Source organism: Lygodium microphyllum, unplaced genomic scaffold (genome assembly GCF_053477565.2).
Source record: "Lygodium microphyllum isolate KBCC unplaced genomic scaffold, Lygodium_microphyllum_v1.1.10 scaffold_247, whole genome shotgun sequence".
Lineage (NCBI taxonomy): Eukaryota > Viridiplantae > Streptophyta > Polypodiopsida > Schizaeales > Lygodiaceae > Lygodium > Lygodium microphyllum.
Window position 1 is genome coordinate 72,036 of NW_028229730.1, and position 25,370 is coordinate 97,405.

A 25,370-nucleotide genomic window follows, 5' to 3' on the forward strand; every position below is an offset into this window, starting at 1 on the left:
GAGAGAGAGAGAGAGAGAGAGAGAGAGAGAGAGAGAGAGAGATACTAACGTCCTTTTGGACAACCCAAAAGACCACAATTCACTTCAAAAAGCCATTGCCACAAAAAGTGTAACACACTATTAGTTGATGCTCTTTTAACTCCAATAAAATCAAGTTGTACTCTAGATGTTTTTGGGTTTCTCTAGGACATGCTTTCTATGCCCCATCTTGCACCACAATGTAAGTCATGGCCAAGTAAAGCAAAGTACTAAGTGGGTTTCTCTAGGACATACTTTCTATGCCCCATCTTGCACCACAATGTAAGTCATGGGCAAGTAAAGCAAAGTACTAAGTGCTCTTCTGGCTTGTTTTTTGCAATTTCTACACAAGCAGTCCCACGATCATAGGGATGGGCATCAATGGAAACAATCTAAATTGTTTTTCAAGAATGTGTAAGTGGCTTGCTTCACTAGCAAATGTAGGTTTTCGAATCAACTAGGTATACACCTATGAATGTAGGTTTTATAAATCAACTAGCTATGTGCAAATTGTGAAATTTAGAATACTGCCAACAATAGATGTCATTTTAGCTCTTCAAGGATGGGGTCACTATGTGTAACATACATATAATCATATTCCAATGTCTTCTAGGCCCTACCAAGTTCCACATTTTAACTTGGGGACTATGGAAGCCAACCTCGATAAAGTTTTGAGTAAATAAATTGCATTTGAGACGATAGTTGCTCATTTGCAAGTATCCGATGACATTAAACAAAACAACCCATCCGCCTAATGTCCAAGATGCTACGGTGCCACTAAGACCATCTCCCGTCTCCTTTTAACATTGTCAAGCCACTACAGCTTTTGTGGGTAGATTCTATCAACAATTGCCTTGGTGCACAAAAATTCAGTGGTTGGCAAATCTTCACCTCTTCACTTTTGTAAGCAGGCATCTTGGACTAGGTTAAATTTTGGCCTTTGTTAACCAATTGATATCAAAGAAACCATACATTCTTGCATACTCAATCATTCCAAATCTATTTCAACTTTCAATGCTCAATACAAAATCTTATATAGCCACAATGCAATTACTCCAAACACCCCTCATATAGATATGTTTTCTTGTTCTTTATTTTTGTGGCAGCAAAGTCTTTTCTTCTTATACAGTAAAAAGGTAATGAACAGTGGTTTCACATAAAAGTTCCTTCGTGGTGTGTTGCATGCACTGCACTAAATGGATGGAAGTCAAGACAGTAAAATGGTCCAAAACCTTCATGTAAGCACTGATATCCCTAGTAGGAAAGTACAAAGGTCACTTTACCAGAATTTTATTTCCAGTTCAATTCCATGAAGCATAGTACAACTCAAAGACTAAATCTACAAAGAAAAAGCACAGCATCCCCTGAACACATGTTAACCATAACTTGGACTAGTGCATGCACATAGGACCTCTGATAACAGGTTAGGCTTTCCACCTTGGCTGAAGAAGGGGCTTCCCAATCAGCTCCACAGTTCCATTTTAAGGATTTACAACATTCCACTTGAATAAGTGAGGACTGCACAAGTGAAATACAAAGAATGAAGCCACCTGCTGCAATTTAAGTTGCAGCACATGAAACTGTTTAGGATGCCGTTTGAATCATGTGTGAAAATCATTTTGTGAAATAAATCAGGCTACAGCCTGGTACTTCCCGCATGCATATAAACAGCAGAGCCCTTCCAAAATTTTAATTAGGGGAAGGTCTCTTTACAAGTGTGATGAAAAGCATTGCTGTACAAAGAATGATTTTCTGCCAGACTTGAGATTTGGTCACAATCTGCACCCCCTAATTTTATGCATCTCATGACCTGACACTGCTACTGAGGTAAATTACAAGCAAAGTTGTGGAGTAGGATAAACATATGGACATGAACCAATTATGGTGGTATGCTTTGAGCTACTGTTACAATACAAGGTGTGCCATGGCAGATAGAATGCCATCTAACAGGCATTTAATATGAGCAAAGCCAGAGCATTTAATGTGGCCGTGACAATCTCCGATTCAAAGTCCTAGAAGGAGCCGGATATGGATTATCTTCAATCCTCTCAATTGCTGACTCTGCTTCCGTTATTTCATCATACCTCTCCTCTAAGAGCTCATCACACAGCTGCAGAAGACTGTCCGCAATAGGAGGTATTTGTGGATTACGGTGCTCATTGTATATATACGCATTCTCTCTTATTTGGAAAACATCCTTACGAAAATCCACTTGGCTTTTGTATACCAACTTCCGTGTTCTCTCTCTTATCAAAGACAAGTCCATTGGATGTTGTATCACATCTAAATAATCCGGTGCTTCTTTTTTTGTGACGGGCTTAAGAAAGAGGTAAGATATTTCTGTCCTCTTCCTCATCGTGTCAACTATACTCTCAAGAATGTTTGCAAGTTGCACCTGTAACAGTTGCCATAAGGACTAAGTCAAATTACAGCTCTACTAACAAGGAAATGCAAAAATAAAGCCAAAAAAAGCAGGCAAACAACGTATCTATGCAGCTCAACATCCAGTCGCAGACTTTAAACAAAATGAACTGGAACGCCATGATAGCCTTCACTTTTTAGAGTCTGTTAATAGTTAGTGCATTAAGCGAAAGTACTAATACAAAAATTCTAGGAGCAAATACAGAGTGCTTGGGATAAGCACAACCTAGAATAGTAACCCCAGAACTGAATAACAAAAGCAGTCTTCTCCAAAGGTTCAACGAGTGCATTTCTTGATTTTTGATGATCCGTCAAGAAAGACATGATGCACAAAAGAGCAGCTATATTTTATAATTTTAACAATTGTGGACCTGAAAATTCATCTTAGTTTCCAAATATTTTAATTCTGCATTTCTTGATTTTTGATGATCCGTTAAGCAAGACATGATGCACAAAAGAGCAGCTATATTTTATAATTTTAACAATTGTGGACATGAAAATTCATCTTAGTTTCCAAATATTTTAATTCTAGCGCCATTACTCTAATTCTTCATGCACATTGCACAAATACAAGTTAGCCTCACAAGAGCTAGAAAGCAGTTGATGTTTTGATTCTGGGGAGAAGGTTCAGATTGCCTAGTTCTATTTCGACTAATCAGCATGTATCACAAGTTTCTTATTTGCTAAAAAGCACCATTGGGACAAAAATTAGAGCAATTAAAGTATTGAAGTTATTAACCTAGCAAATGAATACCTCTTGCCTTTTATAGACCAACCCTAGGCATAGCCTTTCGACTCTCACCTTCAAAACTTGTTCAGGATTTAATTGAAGGATACACATCATACTAACAAGGGAACGGGAACAAGATCTTCAGGAAACAGGAACAAGGCCCTAGGGGGAACGGGAATGTGAGGGGAACGACTTCTGTATACATTATACATGCATGCCTTCATTTATAAATATCCTACAAAAGCTATCCAAAGATGTCAAAAGATGAGGTACCAGTGAGACAGTAGGGTTTGCAAGGAGGAACACAGAGTGCACTCGGCAAACATGGAGAGGAGAAGAGAAGAGAGAAGAAACTCTGATGAATGGAATGATGAAGATCTGAATCATGGAGTGAATGTGATACAAGGGAGCAAGGGTCCCGTAGCACAAGGAAGATGATGAAGACAGCCACGGACCACGAACCACAATGTCCTCTTGAAGGGGTGTGAGGGCAGTGGAGAGGCTGGAGAGGAGGTGACGGGACTAAATGAATGAGCCGTAAGGAATGAATGAGAGAGTGGCCTAAAAATAGGCACATTCATTCTAGGATGGAGCCCCTCTTTGGAGCTGCAAACCCTAATTGCAAAACGCAGAAATGCAAAAACACAAATTGCAGGTGAAGGGTGAATGGTTTCTCAACACCCCCTCTCAAGCCCAAAAAGGGAAAGAAGAGAAGAGTGAGGTGGAGATGGAATACGACATGCTCAAGAATGCTCATGCCGTAGGTGCCACTTGGACAGCGTCCCTCATGGGGAAATTGTTTACTTGCCCGAGCACCCTCATACAAAGATGATGAAATCATGCAATGCATAGGAGGAATGCCGGACTTTGTGTGGTGCCGAGAACCATAAGGATATGCCCGTACTCGATCTCGGAAGATGGCTCCATGCTGACCAAGGGACGAAGAAGATCCACCCTATAATCTAAGAATACCACCTGAAAGGAGACCTTTGAAGATAATCAAGAGACAAGATGAGCTGTAGAACCCGAAACTCAACGTCGGGAGAGAAGCCACTAGCTCCATGACTCCATGTTGGGAGGGATACGAAGGCCTAGTCACCAAGTCAATGTTGAAGATCGAAGGGCACCGATCTAGGTAGATCCTCTAAATCCTGGGTATGAGTAGAGGAAATGACTACTCAAAGACGAGACACTCCTCGAAAGTGAAAGGTGTTGGTGTGTGAAAAACTTAATGGCACATACGGTCTCTCTCTGAATCAGAAGGAGTAGAAGTAGGAGCCTCCTCTGAAGCCGAAGAAGAACTGCAAGTCCCCCTTTGAGGGCGAAGTAAGAAAACCCCCCTTTGAATCCCATTTTGAGAGAGAAAGAGAATCCACCACTCATGACTCACGGACTACAAAGCATTTGATGATGAAGTACCGTCGGTCGTGCCGAAAAATGTATCTGAGGCTCGAAAGAAGAAGCCGAGAAGCACCCAAAAGCGGCCTCTCGAACATGAGTGGAAGAGCGTGGGGAAGAAGGCTCAGGATGAACCAAGGGTAGGAAACAATCACGAGCTCTCAGGAGAGTAGATTGTGAAGGAGATATGGGCCCTGGAAGCCACTGTACCCAAAAGTAGGTGGGGGAAGCCTCTGCGCAGTGGGATAATCTCCGGGAGGGCTTATCACCTCATAAGGTCTTAGAGCCTCCGTGTGCTCAAAAGGACTTAGTGCGCGTCGGGTGCGACTTATTGCCTTGAGCATAATACTCTGTTAGCCGATGCAGAACGATCTTTGTGGCCCAAAAAGAAGAGGTGGCACAAGGAGTGCTTGGTGGAAGACACACACTCCGATGGGGTTGGAAGTAAAGGTCGATGTCGTCAAATTCGGTGGGATGATCGTTCCTACTGCAGTAGGAGCACCTAGTAGATTGGTCATCTGTTGGTAAAGAAGCCATGGGTACCAGTATGCCTTGTTGAAGAAGAAAGAGGTCAGCCATGAACCATAAACTGCAATGTCCGCGTCAAGGGCTAGGAGGGCAGTGGAAGGGCTAGAAGTGAGCTGCCAATGGGAGGAGGATGGGACCGGCATTAAGAGATTGCAACTAGTAGAAAAACGCAGGTGAGGAGAGAGAAAGACTAAAAACGCACGAAAAACCAGCAATAGCAATCAACATGCTGAAATCAGCTCCAAAAAGTGTGTGCTAGGCTGGAAACAGGAGCCAAACTATTGTAGACGGCAATGGCCAGCGTGGACCGCGATGTCCTCTGCGTCCAGGGTGTGGCCAGCAAGCTGCAATACCTGAAATCTGCAAAAACAAGATTGTTTTCTGAATGGAGAGTGATCAGCAACACTCACTCTGTTGTAAATAGTTGCAAACTGCGGGTGGAAGGCTGGAAAATAGACGCCAGACTGTAGATGACAGCAAGGGACAGCTAAGACTCCAATGTCCTCCACAATAGGGGTGTGGGCAGCAAGCTGAAAACAGCTGGAACCTACAAAAACGAGATTTTAATGCAACGGAAGAAGAAAAGTGAATGCCAAACCTGCCACCGGTCTTTGCCGTCATTGGAGTGGAGGATCTTTGCTCCTGTTTGAGCAGATCCAACTCTGATACCGTGTCAAAAGATAATGTACCAGCGAGATAGTAGGGTTTGCAAGGAGAAACACGAAGTGAACTCGGCAAACATGGAGAAGAGAAGAGAAAAGAGAAGAAACTTTGATGAATGGAATGATGAAGATCTGAATCCTGGAGTGAATGTGATACAAGGGAACAAGGGTGCCGTAACACAAGGAAGATGATGAAGATAGCCGCGAACCACGAACCACAATGTCCTCTTGAAGGGGTGTGAGGGCAATGGAGAGGCTAGAGAGAAGAGGTGACGGACTGAATGAATCAGCCATTAGGAATGAATGAGAGAGTGGCCTATAAATAGGCACAGTCAATCTAGGATGGCGCCCCTTTTTGGGATTGCAAACCCTAAACACAAAATGCAAAAACGCAAACTACAAGTGAAGGTGAAGGGTTTCTCAACAAAAGAAACATGTACAATTTGTAAAACAAGATAATATGTCAGCTACATCAAAATGGATTATGGAACATAGGACCCAAAATAAATGATAGCCTAAGATCAAACTAGATGAAAGAGTCAAGAAGCATCAAGAAAGCTGAAAGTGGCACATGCTGTGGTGGTGGTGGTGGTGGTGGGGGGGGGGGGGGGGGGGAGAGAGAGAGAGAGAGAGAGAGAGAGAGAGAGAGAGAGTGTGTGTGTGTGTGTGTGAGAGTTGTATACTTATTTCAGTGAAATAATTGGCCCATGCATATGACTATGGGAGGGGTTAGAAACAATGGTGCATGGGACATCCAACACAAGTGAAATTCTTTCCTCTTTCCTTGCACTTAACAATGAAGTTCCACATTCCTCTTTGGTGGAAAGGCAGCCTTGACGTTCCCCATTGTGTTCCCCTTCACGGTCCCCTAGCCATTCCCCTTGTTGGATGTTCCCCCTTTAGGTTCCCCCTTTCCCTAGTCTCTTTTAGGGGGTGCAACACGTTTTCTTATTCCCAAAGGGGTGGAACGACATTCCCCTCCTATTATATTATACATCTTTTGATCAGTATCACCTCTAAAACATACATCTTACCTAGTCTGCATACTTTCCTCTATCCTGAGCCTCTTTAAAGCATTTTTTTGTCTAGACCTAGCCCTACTGTTTGCAGCACTGTAGATTTGAAATGTTTGTGTAACCACCTTTCCTAACGTACATTACAACATAAGCTAAATTAGAATGATCTAAGTGGCTTATTATCGAAGTGACGACCGTACGCATGCCAATGGTCCAAGTGACTGCCATGGTTACCCATAAAATTCCTCATGAATCAAAATAGTAAAACAAACACCATAGTCTACTAGAGAGTCACTATGAAGACCCCCTTCATTTCACTAAAGCATTGAGAGTAGGGAAGGACCCAAACTATGGAGGCTACCAAGAGACCCCATCTTCATTTATGAAGATCTCACAAAGATGCAGGTGGAGCATTAGAAGGGCCCCATGCCTAAGGTGATCCAAGCTATACCCGATGCTACTTCCCAACAAAAGGGTTGCTAACATGGAGACAACAAGAGGAAGATGGAGATGCACGAGCACATAGGGACTCAAACCTTCATGGACATATCAGATGACATTATAGACTACTCCGGATTGGAGAGGTGGGAGACTTTAATGTCAGGACACAAAGTAGATAGTGATACACGTGACTTTGAGGACCAAGGAAAGTTGCAAGCTACAAGTGATAGAGCTGATGCACACACAAGTAGGATATCAGCAAGCATAGGAGATAGCATGTGGTATGGCCAGCACTTGCTTAAGCTCTACTCGCAGCATCATGTCATTACCGATAACACAATGAAGAAGTGGCTAGGATTTGGAGCATTGACCTGTTTTAGCCCACTAGCTCAAATACACTGGCTATCACACATACCCAACACACCATCTCCTACTTTGCACATTGAGACAATGCAACTTCTCAAATCATTCACTATCCATCCCTGCCCAATTGGCATAAATCACACTTACGTATTGCTCACAATAGCAACTACACGCGCAAGCACTAGCTGTCACACATACCCAACACACCATCTTTTACTTCGCACATGAGCTAGCTAACACATATAGACACCATGTGTACAATGGTCTCACCTACTTTGAGCACACTACTTTGGCAACACTCACCATCCAATTGACTTCCGTCCTACACTCAAACACCCTCCAAAGCTTTCCACACACCACACAAACTAGAAGACAAGTCATTCCCTACAACAAATGGTATGAAAACGAGTCCAAAGAGCTCTACTAATATGTCCCCATAGGGTCCAACCTCCATACAAGACATGATACAAGCCAAACTCACCATAAAAGGGACTGGACACCAGACTCACCTCCCATCCATAGAGCCATGTGAGCTCACCCCCAAGACTAGGAGCTAGCAACACTCAAAGTCAGGACACATCCCAAGGGTTGGCGTCCCATACCACCACCCCTCACCATCCTGATGTACGGATGCATCGGGCAATGGGCCAAGAGTCCAAGAGTGGTGATCACACAATAAATGTACACAATAGAGCCTTCAATCTATAAATAGGACTCGGTTGCCCTAACCTCAAAGTGTCCTTAGTGCATTCGCACTAAGTCATTTCGTAACCACCGTGACCAATACTACTAGTACCCATCCAAATGTCAAGAGGGATAACACTTCCCTCGTTATAAATGATTGCTCTCCTTAGCAATATTCTCAAGAAGGAAGTGAGGAAAACGACTCTTCAAGGAACATATCGACTCCAAAGTAGCCAATGCCTCTAGGTGGATTTTCCACCTGACCAAATACTCAAGATAAATGGTCTTACGCAATTGTTTAGTCCTACAGTCAAGAATCAATTTGGATTCAAGAAGGGAAATAATGAGAAGGTATATCCTCCATGGTTTGATTTGTCCATTCCATCTACTCATCAGTTTTTGATGTTCCGAGAATGACATAGACAATTAAATTTCCAATTTCTGGAAGACCATTTGCTAGAAATGGCCAATCAACTTAGAATCTTAGTCATAAACTCTATAAAGGTGTTCGACAAAGAGACCAGCCAACTCATGGCTTTTCACAATCACTTTGTAGAAAGAAATCAAACCATTTTTGTCAACCGGTCGACCACAACCCAGATTGCTTCATTATCTCAATTTATATGTGATAATCCTACCACAAAATCCATAGAAACACTACTTCATTTCCTATCAGGGATTTGTAAAGGATACAACATCCCTGCCTGTCTGTGTCATTCAGCTTTATTAAGCTATCACAACGAGCACTCACGCACATAAGACTCAACCATAGACTATTGTTGCTATTGCTAGCATTAACCAAGGTGGTTTCATAAATTTAGTACGATACGATTCGTACGTGAACTAGTGCAATACAAAACGTACACAAAAACTTCAAAAATAAAATGCCTTCTTTCGAGCGTTCATTGAAAAATACCCATAATATTAATATATGTGTACATATAAAATGTGCAACTTAAAGATAGATCAATCATCACAAAGTTTTATGAATTAGAGACTAGAGTTTAGAAAACAATTGCAATGCCATATAGATTTAAAGAGTCGAAACTAGAGTCATGTATTAAGTGCTTCAAAAAGATACATCAATCGCAAATGCTCATGAAAGGACTCAAAATGTATAATGACAAATGGACTAAGTACAAAATGTCTACACTCATGAGAACTCCTTGTCATCAGGCTCACACAGATCGTAAACTAGAGAGCAACCCTCACTAGAAGAGGTTTCATATTGCTCACCAAATTCGACGTCACTGACAAGATTCCCATCATCATCATACTCAAGCTCCCTAATTAGAGCATTACTCAAAACAATCCTTGACAACAAGTTTAGTATTAACATTAATGATAATGTCAATATTTAAATTAATGGTAGCATTAATATTAACATTGAATGTTAAGAATACAATAGCATTTCATGTTACACTAGTATTGCTTATTCGAGCTACAAGGTTTAGAGTTAACTGACTCTAACTCTAACTCTAAGAGTGGTGACACCACCTATAACTTTAGTTATGTTCACACTAAGAACTGAAAAAGAACTAAAGACTAAAACATTGGGCACTGTCCATAGAATTAGCAAATTCTAACATCCCCTTGCAGTGCCAATGTGGTAAAGTACATGAATGATCAATCACCAAAGGGTAGCAAGTTTAAGGACTTGCGAAAAGCCTCAAACTTCTCATGATGTAGTGCCTTGGTGAAAATGTTTGTAACATTTTCATATGTAGAAACATACATCAAGCTGATCTCTCCGGCATAGTATCTCTCTCTGACATAATGGTAATGCACCTCAATATGTTTTGTGCGAGCATGATACACAGGATTTCATGCCACTATAATGGCACTCTGACTATCAGAAAGAATGGGTGTAGGACCCTCCAATGGTAAATGTAGATCAACCAACAATCTGTCCAACCATGCACATTCCACTGTTGCCGTGAAGGCTACCCTATACTCAACCTCACAAGACGAGGTAGCCACTGTAAGTTGTTTCTTACTTAGCCATGAAATGCAAGAATACCCTAGAAAGAAACAATGTCCACTAGTAGACTGCCTAGTATCTGCATCACCAGCCCAATCTAAATCACTATAAGCTTATACTTGCAAGTATCTAAAGATCCACTTGACAACTTGCCGTATAGTCTATGGACTATGCATATACCTGCTCACATGAGATATTGCATACTGAATGTCATTGCATGTGTTGCAAAGATAAATAAGACAGCCAACAACATAGCTATAAATTGCAATATCAGACATCTCTTCACCATCATGCATAGACAACTTTAAGCATGGCTCCATAGAAGTATACATAGGTTTGCAATCTTGTATAATAAACCTATGTAACAGCTTATCCACATACTGTGACTGTAACATGATGATAGCATACTGATTTTGGGTGAGCTAAATCCCCAAATAATAGTGTAGGCAGCCCATATAGCAAATGCATGTTTCAATTCAGACTTGAAATCTGCAATTTGTGCTTTTGAAGATCCAATGAGCAACATGTCATCTACATAAAGAATGATAATCAAAAAGTCTCCCTCCCCCCCCAAATCTTAATGTATAGAGTGGGAGCAGTTGGACTGATTTTGAACCCTTTGTTGGCCAAATATGCATCAATTTTAGAGTGCCATGCATGAGAAGCTTGTTTGAGACCATAAAGAGCTTTGTTTAGCTTGATTTCCCCTTAACCACAAACCTTCAAGGTTGTGACCCATAAATATCCTCATGCAAATCCCCATTCAAAAATGTTGTCTTAATGTCCAACTAATGTACCTTCTAACCATAATTTGCAGCCATGGCAATTACACATCTCACCATACTCATATACGATGTAGGAGCAAAAATCTCTTCATAATCTATGCCTTTCTTTTGTGCATAGCCTTTTGCTACCAACCGTGCTTTGTACTTATCAATGGTACCATCAACCTTGCATTTGAGTTTAGAAACCCATTTTGTGCCAAAAGTTTTCTTGCCAAGTGGTTAATCCACAAGATCCCATGTAGAGTTAGTAGCAATAGAGTCTAACTCATCTTGCATGGCATGCATCCAATGTACATCTTGCTAAGCTTCATCCAAGGAAGTAGACTGCTCATCATCCAATAGTGAGCTCATAAATACATGCTCATCACAATCATCTACTTCCGTAAAATCAGCCAAATGGGCACCTCCTCCATCATGTGCTACATGTCTAGCAACCCTTCTAGTGAGTTGAGCTAAAGGAGCATCCATTTTACTCTCCTGGAGAATTTGTAACAACCATCTCAGGAGTGTTTTTTTTTTCATTTACAGCAACCCTTTCATGTTGTATTGCATCTTCTACTACATGTGGCAAACCATTATCAATACCCTATTGTTCAGGCACATATGGTACAGCAACAGCTTGCTGTATTAATAATTATGTCTGTCCGGCCATTTACAGCAGGCACAAAATCCAAAGAAAGTAGCAAGAGACCCTCAAAGACATCACCAATGTCATGGGTGGCCGGCATTTGAAACTAATGATGTGAAAAATGCAGCATTTTCAGCAAATATGGCATCCCTAACGACAAAAATTTTCAATGTGTGTGGGTCATACAAGCGATAGCCCTTGCTTTCCGAACTGTAGCCAGTAAATATGCATTTTACAGCCTTGTTTTATAGCTTCCCACAAAGCTCTTTCGAAACATATGCATAGTCTATGCAACCAAATATTCAAAAGTAGTCAACCTTGGGTTTCTTGCCATGCCAAGCTTCAAACGGGGTGATCATCTTTAGTGCCGTAGTGGATGCACAATTCAACACATGATATGCACACTGAAGGCCTTCTAACCAAAATTTATGAGGCAGCCCCTTGCTTTTGAGCATATAACGAGTCATCTCCATAAGAGTGCGATTCTTCCTTTCAGCAAAACCATTCTGCTAAGGAGTCATTCTAACAGTGGCATGATGCGTAATGCCATAATCAAGCAGATATGTCTCAAAAGCACAAGACATGTACTCCCCCTCTCTATCTATGCAAAGTGTTTGCACTTTTCAGCTAGTTTCAGCCTCAAGCTTTGCAATAAGATGTTTAAAATGTATAAACACATCAGCCCATACACCCATGTATACCGAGAGTACTCATCAATAAATGTAACAAAGTAAAGATAACCTCCAAATGCACATGTCCTCATGGGACCACAAACATCAAAATGAATAAGCTGCAATTTCCAGACACAAGGCACTGCACCATCCTTTTTCAAGGCAAATCTATGCATCTTGTCCAAAATACATCCCTCGCATGCGTGAGGAGATGAAATCTCCACCATAGTTGACTCCATACGTGGTATGGAACAATCCATACGGTCCGATTTCACACAATTTCGCATGTTACAACTGGCCTCTTTCAGCCACCTGGCATGTGCGTCCTCGTTCCGCGTTTCCTACACCCCCGCGTCCTGCATTTTGCGCTTTTCCTGCACTGTTGCACTTTTTGGGAGGGTGGGAAGCCTTGGATACCTCACCCCAACCCCCTTTTCCAAATTCCAACCATGCAAAACTTAAAAGGTGCTCCTCTTTGGATTCCTTCCAAGCTCCAGCTTGCAGCCCTCTCTTTGGATTCTTTGACTATTTGAACTTTGAACTCAAACCCTTCTCTCATCTACAAAAGGTGCTCCTCTCCTCCATGCTTCCACACCAATTCAGCAAGCACTTACAAGTTACCATTCTCATCTTCCTCTTTCCCACACCCTATCGAAGCATTTGCCATTCTCGAATCTCATCTCCCATCCCCTTGGGCCTCTATCCCGCACCCTATCAAAGCATTTGCCATTCTCATCTCCCATTCCCTCTCTCACTCTTGCTCTTTCAACTTTACCCCACAACTTTACCCCAACCCTCGGGCCTCTCGAGTCTTCCTCCCTTTCAACTTTCAAGACTCAAGTTTCAAGAGTCGGAGTCGAGACTCAAGCATCTGCATCTCTCTCTCTCTCTCTCTCTCTCTCTCTCTCTCTCTCTCTCTCTCTCTCTCTCTCTCTCTCTCTCTCCGTGAAGATAATTGAATTAAGTAATAAATATTTTACATCAGACCATCAGGCCGGCTTAGAACAAACGGAAAAAAACAATCATGAAGGAAAGTCTACATAGACTCTAACACAAAACTATCACACTAAAAGAACAGTTGGTGTGGAGCGAACAGTGTCCAGCCAGGGAGTAGCAATATCAAGAAGAACCAAGTCAGCAGACACCATAGAGGTGATATGCCACAACACTAAACCCCGGATTCGGGCCACATGACCATGAATCCCAGATACAGAATCAAAAATGAAGGCATTCAGAGTTCGCCAAATATGCCACAAGGCTGTCCATCTCAGGAAATGGAAAAGGCAGGAATAATCTGAACTCAAAGAGGTCATGGAGGTCATCTTCCCCAAATACCACGAACGAGCTGAAATCCAGTGACGAGTCAACGAGGACCAAACTCAGAACGCAAAACTCCGAATCTATCTTGTAACAGGGCAAGAGACAAAAAGATGAAGCACTGTCTCATCACATCTAGTACACAAAATGCATCGCCCAGCAAATATCTTACGAGCACGCAACACATTCCCAGTAAGCCCAATAGGAAGCCTCCACATAAACACTTTTCCCTGGTACCGAACCTTAGATTTCCAGAGCTGAATGAATCTATCCTACCACTTCTTTTTGCTTTCTTGAATGCGCCATACTTTGTTTGCCTTCACCTAACCCATCGCTTGGCCTCTACCATATGATGATATATTTGATTGGCCGATCTTTTCTCGAAATCATCAGGAATCACAAACATTCAATCACGCCAGGGAGACAAGAGCTGTAATGTAGGCAAAGGATAGTATCTCGTAATTATGTCCTATATGGCCGTCCAAATAACATGATACCCTCTAGGCACCCGAAAGTGCTAGCGAATACGCCGAAATGAATAAAGGCGGGCCTGTCCCGGAATGACACCATCTTGGACTCACTGCAACCCCAACAAGCCATGCGATTAAACTTGTCTCTCTAGAGATATTTGTCAGGTTAGTCCAACAGCCAGGAAGAGGCCAGTACTTTGCCTAGGAGAGAATTCTCCTCCTTGCGGGAATCCAGGGGGCGCCAAACCGAAAAACGTAACATCGCTTGCCAAGATGCGATCATATGGGAAAGGAGAAAAGATTGAGAGACCATAATAGATCTTGTGGAGTTAAGCACATGCCATCAAGAAGCATGAATAACTGTGTTACCATGAGAAATGCCAGTCTTTTCTATAAAACATTTAGCTATATCTGCCTAGGGATGAGTCTGTAGACAAAGAGCCTGCAGAAGAGCTAACCTCAAATCAGCCATATGAAAATTAACATCCAATAGAGTTGCTTCCCCCATCCTTTTAGGAGTAGTCATGTGCTGCCATGAAATCCACACCTGACCCAAGAGATTATCTTTCTTCTTCCATAAAATCGGATAGGTTGGACCAATTCCAGTAGGGACTTCTTAGTCCAAGGAAGCAAAGGCAAGAAAAACGAAATCATACTGATCATAATGCATTGTGTAACTTTAAGTCTCACATGGAGATGCCAGCCTTGTGACTTCCAGTACATAAACCGGTCATGAATACGAGATGCCATCCAATCCAACAAGGCACGGGGAGCCACCTCCACCCCAATAGGATAACCCAAATCTAGTTATATTCCCCTTGGGAATCACAATACCATTCCAACCCAAAGCTTGCAAATCATTTTCCGTACAAGAGAGCAAAGTGGATTTTTGAGCATTAACATGGAATCCTGATGCCATAGCAAAAAGTTTCCACGCGACCATTGCCCGATGAACATTGGAACGATCAACCTTAAGAAACAAAAAGGAATCATCTGCCAAAGATTGACCCACAAGTTGGGCCCCACTAGGAAGAGACAATCCAACTATCTCACCTTGATTGGCCAATTTATCCAACAAAGAAAGCATCAGGTAAGTAACTAATGCAAACAACAAAGGACTGAGAGGGCAGCCTTGACAAAGAGAGCAGGATAAGGTAATTTCATTAGTGATGCCTCCATTAAGCGCAATACAGGCCAATGCCCCCTGACCAATAGTATCCACAAGAGAAACCATACGTGGCCCAAAACCCATGGTGAACATCAACTGCCTCAAGAAAGACTAGCTTACATGATCAAATGCCTTTTCAATATCAAGTTGAAGCATGACCATCTGTTGGCTTGAAGCTTTTGCAAAGTCAATCCTTAGTTGAACATTCAAAATGTTATGCATTATATTCCGACCCTTAATGAAACCCTATTGGCGAGGATGAACCAAATGCGGAAATACTTTCTTCAATCTGTTGGCAATGATTTTTGAGAAGATTTTATATAACGAGCCCATAACAGAAATGGGTCTCCATTGTTTCAAAGAAGTAAGAGAGGGAACTTTGGGCAATAACCGAATGACTGCAATCTTCCAGTCTGAAGGCATGACACCAGAATTCCAAACTTGCTAACACAAGCAAGTCAAAGGGTCCTTACATTGCTCAACATTGGTTGAAAACAACTCATTAGGAAGCCCATCCCAACCAGGACTTTTTCTTTTTGGCAAATGGGAGAGAACCTCTTCCACTTCATCCTCTAAAATATCCGCCTCCATTAAGGCTACCCATTCTGGCTGAACTTGATTTCTAACCAGATCACAAATATATCTGCGCGCAGAGTGAACAACATCTGACAAACTCTCTTGAGGGCCCAACAAACACCTTGTTTATTCTTCACACGCACAATATTATCCTAAGCATATTTCTTATGTAATCTAGCAAAGAACTGGTGAGATTGACAATTGTTATCGTGCGAAGCCTTTGCTCTAGACAACAATTTGAATTCAGAATATTCCTGTTCCTGTAAAGATTGAACTCGGCTTTCAACCATTCGATGCCTGTCACCAAATCATCACTAGTATCCCCCAACTAACATAAAGACAAAGAATGGGCCAACAAAGATTGTGCATGCAGCAATTCAATGCGTAAAATGGAAGCATGCTAAATACCGAACTGTCGGGATAGCATACGTGCATTATCCCTAAAAATAGGCCATGCTTCCAATCCTTCTGATAGGACCCTAGAACGAAAGGAATCAATTATTCGCTGAATACATTCCAAAAACTGATTTTGCAGGAGAAAGGATTGATTGAAACGAAGAGCCAAGCGAGCCAAGGGAACCTTATAGGCATGAACAGGTAGATGTGTCATTTCCAAGATCAAAGGATGGCGATCTGACAAGACACGCTTTCGCTCTATCCACTATCAAGGACTGCAAGGAGAAAAGAATCACTTTGACAAACATAGATCCTACCCAGTCTGGCCCATGTGTTTCGATGCTGAAGAGAACGATAAGTATATCCTGAGTGTGAGGGATGCAACCAAGACCACATGTCCTGTTTCAAAGACTGAGTTGCAAAAGCATCCCAAGCCTGACGCTCGGGACCATCCATAACCGAATGTTGAGAAGTCCATAGATGTACACACATTGAAATCGCCCATTACAAAGCCTTGACGAGAGCCAAAGCAAGGCAATGCAAGTCATCCCAAAGTTGGCGAAGTTCACGAGAAGTAGGAGCATAGACACCCACCAACCATAAAACTTCTCCCTTGCATTGGATTTCCATAATCATGAATCTTCCTCAACGATCCTGAGAAATCAAAAATGGTTGCAATGAAGATCTGACGGCAAACATTACTCCAGATTTATGTGGAACACACCCACTATAGAAAACCGAGTAATCCTTATATACATGAGATGATCTTGCCAAAGCATGTTGTTTATGCTCTACCCCACATAGAACATCCCAATTGCCAACTAACACAAATTTCCACAACCGATACTGTTTACTGCCCGAAGAGATACCTTTAACGTTTCATAACGCAATTCTCATTATGGAATACATAAAAGAAAACTATTGTATCCCCACCTTCCCTTTCCCTTTAATATCAACTGCTTTGGCTGCCTGAAATCTTTCCATCTCGCTTTGAATCACATCAACTAGATCTCCCCTTTGCAAACTAGCAATCGAAGTACGAGAAGGAAACTGTTGTTGCTGGGCACGGAAAACATCCTGAGGAGGCACCATTCTCCCTCACGAGTCAAAGTGCAAAACAGTATCAGAGATCCTTTTTTCATTACCACCAACTACAAATCGAGGATTCATATAGAATCCCCTACCTTGGCGTTGAAATGTCTAGGTAATAGTCTGGGGAGTTGGGTGAACAGGAGTAGACCGAGGCTCCTGTCTAGCATTACGGCGAACCATCAAAACCCAAGGGTTATCTTGAGGAGACAAGTTTTGGCCCCCATAGGGCGAAGCATGCTGATTTTCAGCTCGAGAAGCAGCCTTCTTTCCATCTAGTTGTCCCTATTGGACAATATGCTCAAAAGCGACTTCAGGCTACTAAGCTACCAGCTGCGTAGGATGGTCATGCATATCCAAGTCACGATCCAAAGACGGTTGCATTACCTCATGCCTTCTATCACATTCTGAAATAAAATGTCCCAATTGTCCACATCTGAAACAGTGCCCTGCAAATGTGCCCCATTCCATTTAAGCTCATAGACCCAAGTTTGCAACCCCGGAACCTGAAAATGAACTTTATTCGGGCGAGGTTTCCCTGTATCCCAAAGCATGCATGCCCTATTCCTGTTACGGGAGGCCAACCGAGGCTCCACCAACACCTCTTCAAGAGATCTCAACACGAAGGGAAGAAGTCGCCAAAGATGGGCAGGGAAATCCAACACCTCGACCCAAATTGGGCATGCCTGCCTTAGTATCTCCTGAAATTCGACCATAGGCCTCCAAGGAACCATATGGACTAACTAGCCATCCATGAACAAGGGGATACAATGCATAATATGGGCTCGCGATTCCGAGGAACAGAAGAGGACCTCAAAAAAACCCCTCGGGCCATCATACATCTCTTCCACAAGGGATGCCTGGTCTTGCCTTGAAACATCCTCCTGTCCCATCTCCCCCTTGGCAAGCATGGATAGCAACCATGCCCGGATGCGGGAGATCAATGGGGTCCTTCCTGTAAAGTAAAAGATGGCAGCACTCTCATGGAAGGCAACAATCTGCTGTAGAATCAGATCAGCAACCATAACAACGACCACATGTTCCCCTTGTGGTAAAGAACTCGCTTTACCCTCATTAGCTTGAGCATATTCCGACATCAGATGATTGGCAGAGGCCAGCATAAACTGAAAAGACTCATTAGTCTGAGAGCATAAGGCCTGAACATTTTGCTGAGGCAAATTCAAGGCACACAAGTCCGGTTCTTCGACCGGCATCTTGCGCCGCTTACCCATCTCATCCCCTTCCATTAACTACCCAGAATCCCCAACTAACAAATCGTCATCTGATTCCGCCAAGTCTTTGTCATCCCCATTCCAATATGTTGTTCTAGAAAGGCCATGTCAATACCATTAGATTCTTGCAAGTTCGCCATTCCCAAGGTTTACATTGATTACACAAATTATCCAACTCTGGTTGTCTTTCACAGAGCACGACAGAACCTGTCTCCTTTAATAAGCTGTTGTACCCCAAGACCACAGCCCCACTCTGTACACTGCTGTTTAGTAAAAACAAGGCTTTAACGATCTGAGTCGCTCCCAGTCTGACTTACCTGGATTAGGGGCCGATCGTCACACCCTCGCTGTCAGGCACAAAATAGAGGATGACAAAATAGGTCAGGTGCCAGGAGGACGTCAGAAGGAACAGCAGGTGAATCGACACGCAAGACAAAACGAGCAGGACTCGAGCAGGACTGGTGACCTCGCACTCTGTCTCAGTCGCAGAGGAGGGGGATGCAAGCAAGATGGTCACATGGCAAATAGCACAACATGTTGCTCGGATGAACACAAGTAGACAAGGGCAAGGCGCGATGACACGGGCAGGGCAGAATGGACCATGCACAGGTCAGAGGGGGGAACTCAGCCAATGCACGAGGCAGGTAGGCACATCTGCAAGACGAGTGAATCAGATCTACCATCGCCCACACACCAAACGCCTCGCCATTGCTTCTCTCTCTCTCTCTCTCTCTCTAAAACATCTTTCCCACTTGCATAGGCGAGTTTTGCCAAGTAGTAGCCTTTCAAAATAATTTCCAACATTATCCAACTTTTTAAAATTAATTAATAATTATTTATAGATTCAAAAAAAATCTATTTAGCCAACAATTAAATTGGCTAGGTCAATTTGTCACCTAAGCAATCCTGACCACTGATTAGCCTAGAATTGGTACTAATTAATTAATGTCAATTCCCTACTCTAGGTGCATGTGATAGTAGCTCAAGGTGGTTCTAGTGCAGGAGATAGCATACAAGAGGAGGCAGCACACTTGCTAGTAGTCCTTAGCGATAGGTGATAGTTCCATGTCTGTTTGAGCAAGGCAACAACAAGTTTTAAGCCTTTCTCGCGCGATGAAACTCATAAATTCCTCTCTCTACAACATTCTCTCTCATCCTATAGCCATCCCTCCAGTTATCTCAGCAAAATCCAGCCATTTGAGTCATCAAAGGTGGAGATTTTGGTTAATCTCTACTGTAAACCCTAATTTACAGCAAAAGTCAGGGTTTAACAATCACCTCACGATGCATGCTCAGAATTGATAACCTAAGGCTTGAATTCAAGCAAGCTGAAATTAAAGAATTTCAAGAAAATTCAAGAGACTAACCAGCCCATATCAGACTTGGAACTTAATTTGTCTTTCAAGGAGTAAGATGAAGGTCAATCCCCAAGCAAACCAGGGGGCAAATTGGTCAGAAGGCTTATTGGTCAATTTTGACAGCAAGAGGCACTTGGATAAGCAAAAGAGACCATAGAATCTCATTTGTACTTCATCCAGTTGCAATAAAAGCTTAAAAAATACTACAAGGGACACCAATTTGTCCAAGATTAAAGTGGTGAAGTATACATTTTAGTTTAAATGAATTGTATGCTTGTTGTAATTGTTGATTAATCCGGTCATTACCACCCTCTCTAAGGAGGAAGGTTGGTTTGAGGCTCACAAGATATGAGATTGAGAAGGACCACTTGCCCCCTTCCAACATGACCTTGACTCTCCCTCCATACACCTCTCTTGCACTGAGAGGAACCTGGTCATGTGAAATCTTTATCAACTACATAATTGATATACATGGATATCACCCCAACAACCCCTCCCCAGAAAGATGTCCTACTTTGGGACCACTCCATGAGGACCACGGCAGATGGTTTCATTGAGACACACAAATACCTAGATGTACACATAGCACATGAGAGAGAAGTAGGACCATCAATCAGCTTAAGGTCTCCTCTCATCGGGCCCAATTTGAGAAAATAAGCAATCCGCATTCCTAGAATTGGGAGGATTTGCTAATTATGTCAAGGGGAGGTGGAGAGTGAGGAGCACTTCTATGCAAATACACGGCCTATAGCCCACTTAGAGCGAGATACCCCACGCTTTCCAAAAGTGACACCACCCTAACTTGAGATCAATACACTCTGCACAACATTACTCCACTCGAATACCCTATAGAGGGGGGCAGACAGCTAGAGCTCACTGATTTTTTCCAAGCAAGGATCAAACACACTACACCTATACAAAGAGATGACAGCATAGAAACAGGGAACGGCCGTTCCGGCCTATAGGAACGGTTTAACGCGTTCCAGATCCTTGGAGGAGGTGAAACGGCCGGGGAACGTTCCCTGCCGTTCCCTGGGCCGTTCCCTACCGTTCCCTGTTTGGAACGGCCATTCCAAGCCTGTTGACCAAAAATTTACATTTTTCCACGTTTTTTCTTTTTGCTTATATCACACTCCTACTACATGTTTACCTATCTCCATTGCCTAATGTGCACACACTAATCTCTCTCTCTCTCTCTCTCTCTCTCTCTCTCTCTCTCTCTCTCTCTCTCTCTCTCTCTCTCTCTCTCTCTCTCTGAATATTTAAAGTGTCAAGACAACCCACAAGCCAATTAGGAGTCCATGCAAAGCTCAAATTTGATGCATTATGAACTCTTACAAATCACAATCAACTTTCAGCCTATTCTCAATTCCAAGGTAATCATCCATTTATATTGTCTAATTTCAAGGGAAACTAGAATAATTGGGGCAATTCATGAGCAATTTGGAGCTGTGGGGGTAATCGAGTCAATTTTGGGACATTTGGGTCAATTTGGAGCATTGAGGGGTATTGGGGCAATTCGAGGGACATTCTTTGGGGCAACTTGATCATGCAGGGCATATTTGGGGCACTTAAGATATGTGTCGTTCCCCCCCGTTCCCGTTCCCCCCGTTCCAGGGGGTCCCGCTCCCGTTCCCGTTCCTCGTTCCAGGTAACTATGGATGACAGTCCAAAGAGCATATGAGATCATAGCTACACACCAATTGACGGTGCAAGGGTACCAAACACAAAGACTACACCACAGAGAAATGATAGAGATCCGTCAACAATACGAGTAGCATATGATGAGGCTCCAGTCTAGATGCTACCCATATACTCTCTCCTCTGGGATGTATGACATACTATACTCAAATAATCCTGACCAAATAGAGCTAGTTAGGATGATGACGCATGGTGTCATTGCATCATACCCAATTACACATTCAACCATGTAGTGGTCCACACACCATGCCCCTAGACTTAGAAACAACTTGTGAGATCATTAATACATTTGCATGACCACAAGAAGAAATTTTGCATGAAACAAGCAACATATATCCATCATATAATAAAAATGTGCAGCCACATGATACGTATCATAGAAATCAATGTCTATCCCAAAATTAACCAAAACTATACTAGTAAGTTCTCCTACAATGAAAACAAAAAAAAAAGACAAATAACACAAATACTAATTGTAACATACACCATGCCTAAATAGCCAAAGACAGGTTTTCTAGCAAAAGTGGAAACTACTAATGATACCGAATCCTGAAAGTTTTAAAATTAAGTAACATGCAAGCATACATCTATGCAAGCTGGTCCAGCTTGAGATGTGTGAAAATACACACCATGTATGCTAAGCATATCAATAGCACATGGTACAATTTTCTTATCATGCAAAACATGATCTTACATCGCTTGATGTGAGATGTTTGTCTCCCTGACAGGAAGCTGTTAAGCAATATCCTTCAGTTACAAGCACCTGAGGCATGTTTTATGCAGCTGTAACAGTATAGACAAGATCTTCAACTCACACTACCTTGTTTGTTAAGACTTTACTATCCAATGGTTAACACTTTGCTAGAGATGTTTGCACTCTAATGCATCCAGCAGATAGGACATAATTGAGCAAATGTTTTGCTCAACTATAGCCAGAAAGCACATGCTATAGATCCCATTTCAAGGGGACAAAAATCTAGAATGCTAAATAGATCCACAGTCCAAGAATGAGTCTCATACCTTGGGTTCCACTTTGTTAGAAACAGACAGGGTTTATAAGCACAAGCACACATCACAGTGGTACACACAGAAATTACCATAAAGAAAAATATAAGAGGTACAGAAAGGGAAACCTGCTATACTGAAAGCACAGATGGCACTTTTCCGACTTACCTCTCCACCTTTCCGTCGTTTAGGCTGGTGAGCATAATCCGAAACCCCTCGACAGACATTCACATCCAAAGGTAGTTTCCGTTTTGTCACAGTTAATCTTTCCTGTTCCATGGATCTCCGATCTCTCATCAATGACATTTTGACAGACCTTCTCTCTTGCACTGTGTGTTTCTCTATCACATGATTTTTCCTACCCCTTTCTTCATGTTCTCCAGCCTCCATTATCCTTTCTCTTTCCATCTGCCTTTCATACATTTCTCTTTCCCTCTGCTGCAGGTTCTCCCTCTCTCTCTCCCTCTGCTGTCTTTCAAGTTTCTTCCTTTCTCTTTGCTGTCTCATCTGCCTTTCAAACTCCCTTTGCTGCATCTCAAGCTTCTCCCTTTCCATTTGCAGCCTTTCAATCATCTCCATCTCTCGCTCCTGTTTCTCCCTCTCTCTCTGTTTTTCCATCCATTCTTGCTCTTTTATCAGCTCCATTCCCTTCCTCCGTTCCATCTCCAAAAATTTGTCAGCCTCTGACTGTTTCTCCACTTCTTTCTCCTTATCGAACCTTAACCTAATTTTTAACTCCTCCTTTCTCCTTAGCTTTACTTCCTTTTCATTGGCTTGTCGCCGTTTTTCCTTTGACTCTTTCATCTTTTTCTTTTCCTGATGCTTTAGATTCTCCCTGTCTAACAGGATAACACCTGCCTGCCTGTCATTTATCGCATCCTTTTTTTGATGTGCCTGTGTCAGTTCCATTACAGACATAGGCTCAACTTCATGCGGCCTTGCACTACTAACAGTCTCTTGCCAGAACAATCCCACCTCTGCTGATGGCTGAACATGATCAGATGGTCTTGATTCTCTCACTTTCTTATCATCACTATCCTCCAACTGATCTTCCATTTGTAGTTTTGGTGCTTTTTTAATCTTTATCTTCCTTATTAAACGTGTCCCTTCCTCTTGCTGCTTTGGTGTTGCTCCAGTAGGAAGAGTGGAATTTCCCTCCACCTTCCTGGAGATTGCAGGAGCATTCTCCACATTGCCAATCAAAGGAAGCTTTATTTTCAGAGAAGGAAACTTTTTTTCAACTGGAGTGCTGACTGAGACAGGAGCTTCTTTGTCTTGTAGCCCACTGGTGCTTTTCAAGGTGATCTTGATACCTTGGCGGACCGGTGCATCAATTACTTCTATAGTTTCTGCTTTTTGAGAAATTGCCTGAGCAGTAGCCTGAGCAATTGACTGCGCGTTTGCCTGCTGAGCAGCTGCCAAAGCATTTGCTCTTCCCTCTTCACTATACAAAGGACAGACTTTCTTGTTTGTACGCATATGCCCTACCTGAAAAAATGGGACATAAGAGACTCAATTGAACTGTAAACAGAGGGAAGTAAACCACGAACACTTTAAAGGAAGTCAACCAACCATGAATTTTTTATTTCAGATAACAAACTGGATTTTACTGGAAAGGCAGGATAATAATAGCAAAAAATGGGTATAAAGGTAGCCACAATTGCTGTGATTTAGTGAACAAAGAACTTTGTTTAAGCATAACCATATAAGACAACCTCATTCTAATAAGGAATACATCATGGTGCTCTGTTTTACTTAACAAAGAACTTTGTTTGAGCATAACCATATATGATACCTCATTCTAATAAGGAATACATTATGGTTATTTTACCTGTTTACAAGCTCCACAAACCAAGTGTACAGCTTCTCTGCCTGATTCACCTTTGCCTGCTTTCTTTGGCTACAAAAGAATTGCAGCATTCACCGTATCAGAAATGCAATTTTTACATATTTACATAAAACGTATGTTGTCAGCAGTCATTTTTACTCAAACACACGATCCAGAATCGTTTTAAGGGGAAATCATAACATCTTTGCACAGACATGGCAGGACAGACAATTATTCAGTCATTAATGTATAAAAGATGGCAGATTTTTAGACAGCAACCTTGTATCAGAATCTGGCATATACATTTCTAAAAAAGGTGTTACTAGGCACATGAATGCAACAGCTGCAAACACCATTCTATTGTAGCTATCAACATTTCAACATATTGATCACAACTAGCCCCCAGAACATTCTAATCACTCTTGTCCGAACCCACCATGAGCTGATTGTCACTGCAAACAGTTGAAAAATATAGCACTTCTTCATCTTGACAACCAATGATAGGTAAGACCACAGGTTGCAGTACTAGATGACACATTTCAGCAATAGAAATTTTAGATGACAAATTGTGGCACTACATGAGTCTGTTTGGAAATAGGTTTCCATGGAAAGCATAACATCTCCATATATAGATGACAATATGCAGAGCTCTAAAATGTGATAACCTTTTAGCTCCTTGGGCAAACAAGACATTGCATAAGTTGTGCAGGACATAGGCAAGTCCATTAATGGCACGGTGTCAATATCTGAGAGCCACAGAACTGATTTAATTAATTAATGTACAAGTGGAAAGTGCAAAGTGCATATTTCATTCATTGGGGCTTTTGAACCTTAAGCAAAAATCTGGACAACATTATTAAACTTGGGCAAGAGGCCAAAGTTTGGGCCATTACAAACTAATTAG

The 25,370-nt window shown here is 42.2% G+C and overlaps 1 protein-coding gene across 1 annotated transcript; it reads right to left on the minus strand.

Annotated features, from left to right (window-relative positions):
• Positions 1-1,212: 1,212 nt before the first annotated feature.
• Positions 1,213-24,557, minus strand: LOC148008228 (uncharacterized). The gene is made up of 3 exons (XM_087674386.1): positions 24,470-24,557; positions 22,807-24,126; positions 1,213-2,413 (listed from the first exon to the last, which is right to left on the minus strand). The coding sequence occupies exons 2-3, from the start codon at positions 24,115-24,117 to the stop codon at positions 1,997-1,999; spliced, it is 1,728 nt and encodes a 575-aa protein (XP_087530512.1). The 5' UTR covers positions 24,118-24,126; positions 24,470-24,557; the 3' UTR covers positions 1,213-1,996.
• Positions 24,558-25,370: the final 813 nt, after the last annotated feature.

What these genes read in the sequence shown, in the direction of transcription:
- LOC148008228 (XM_087674386.1), bottom strand. Translation starts at nt 24,117, where the DNA reads ATGCGTACAAACAAGAAAGTCTGTCCTTTGTATAGTGAAGAGGGAAGA. An exon ending in AACGACGGAAAGGTGGAGAG is followed by an intron (nt 2,414 to 22,806) that starts GTAAGTCGGAAA and finishes CAACTGTTACAG; the next exon opens with GTGCAACTTGCAAACATTCT.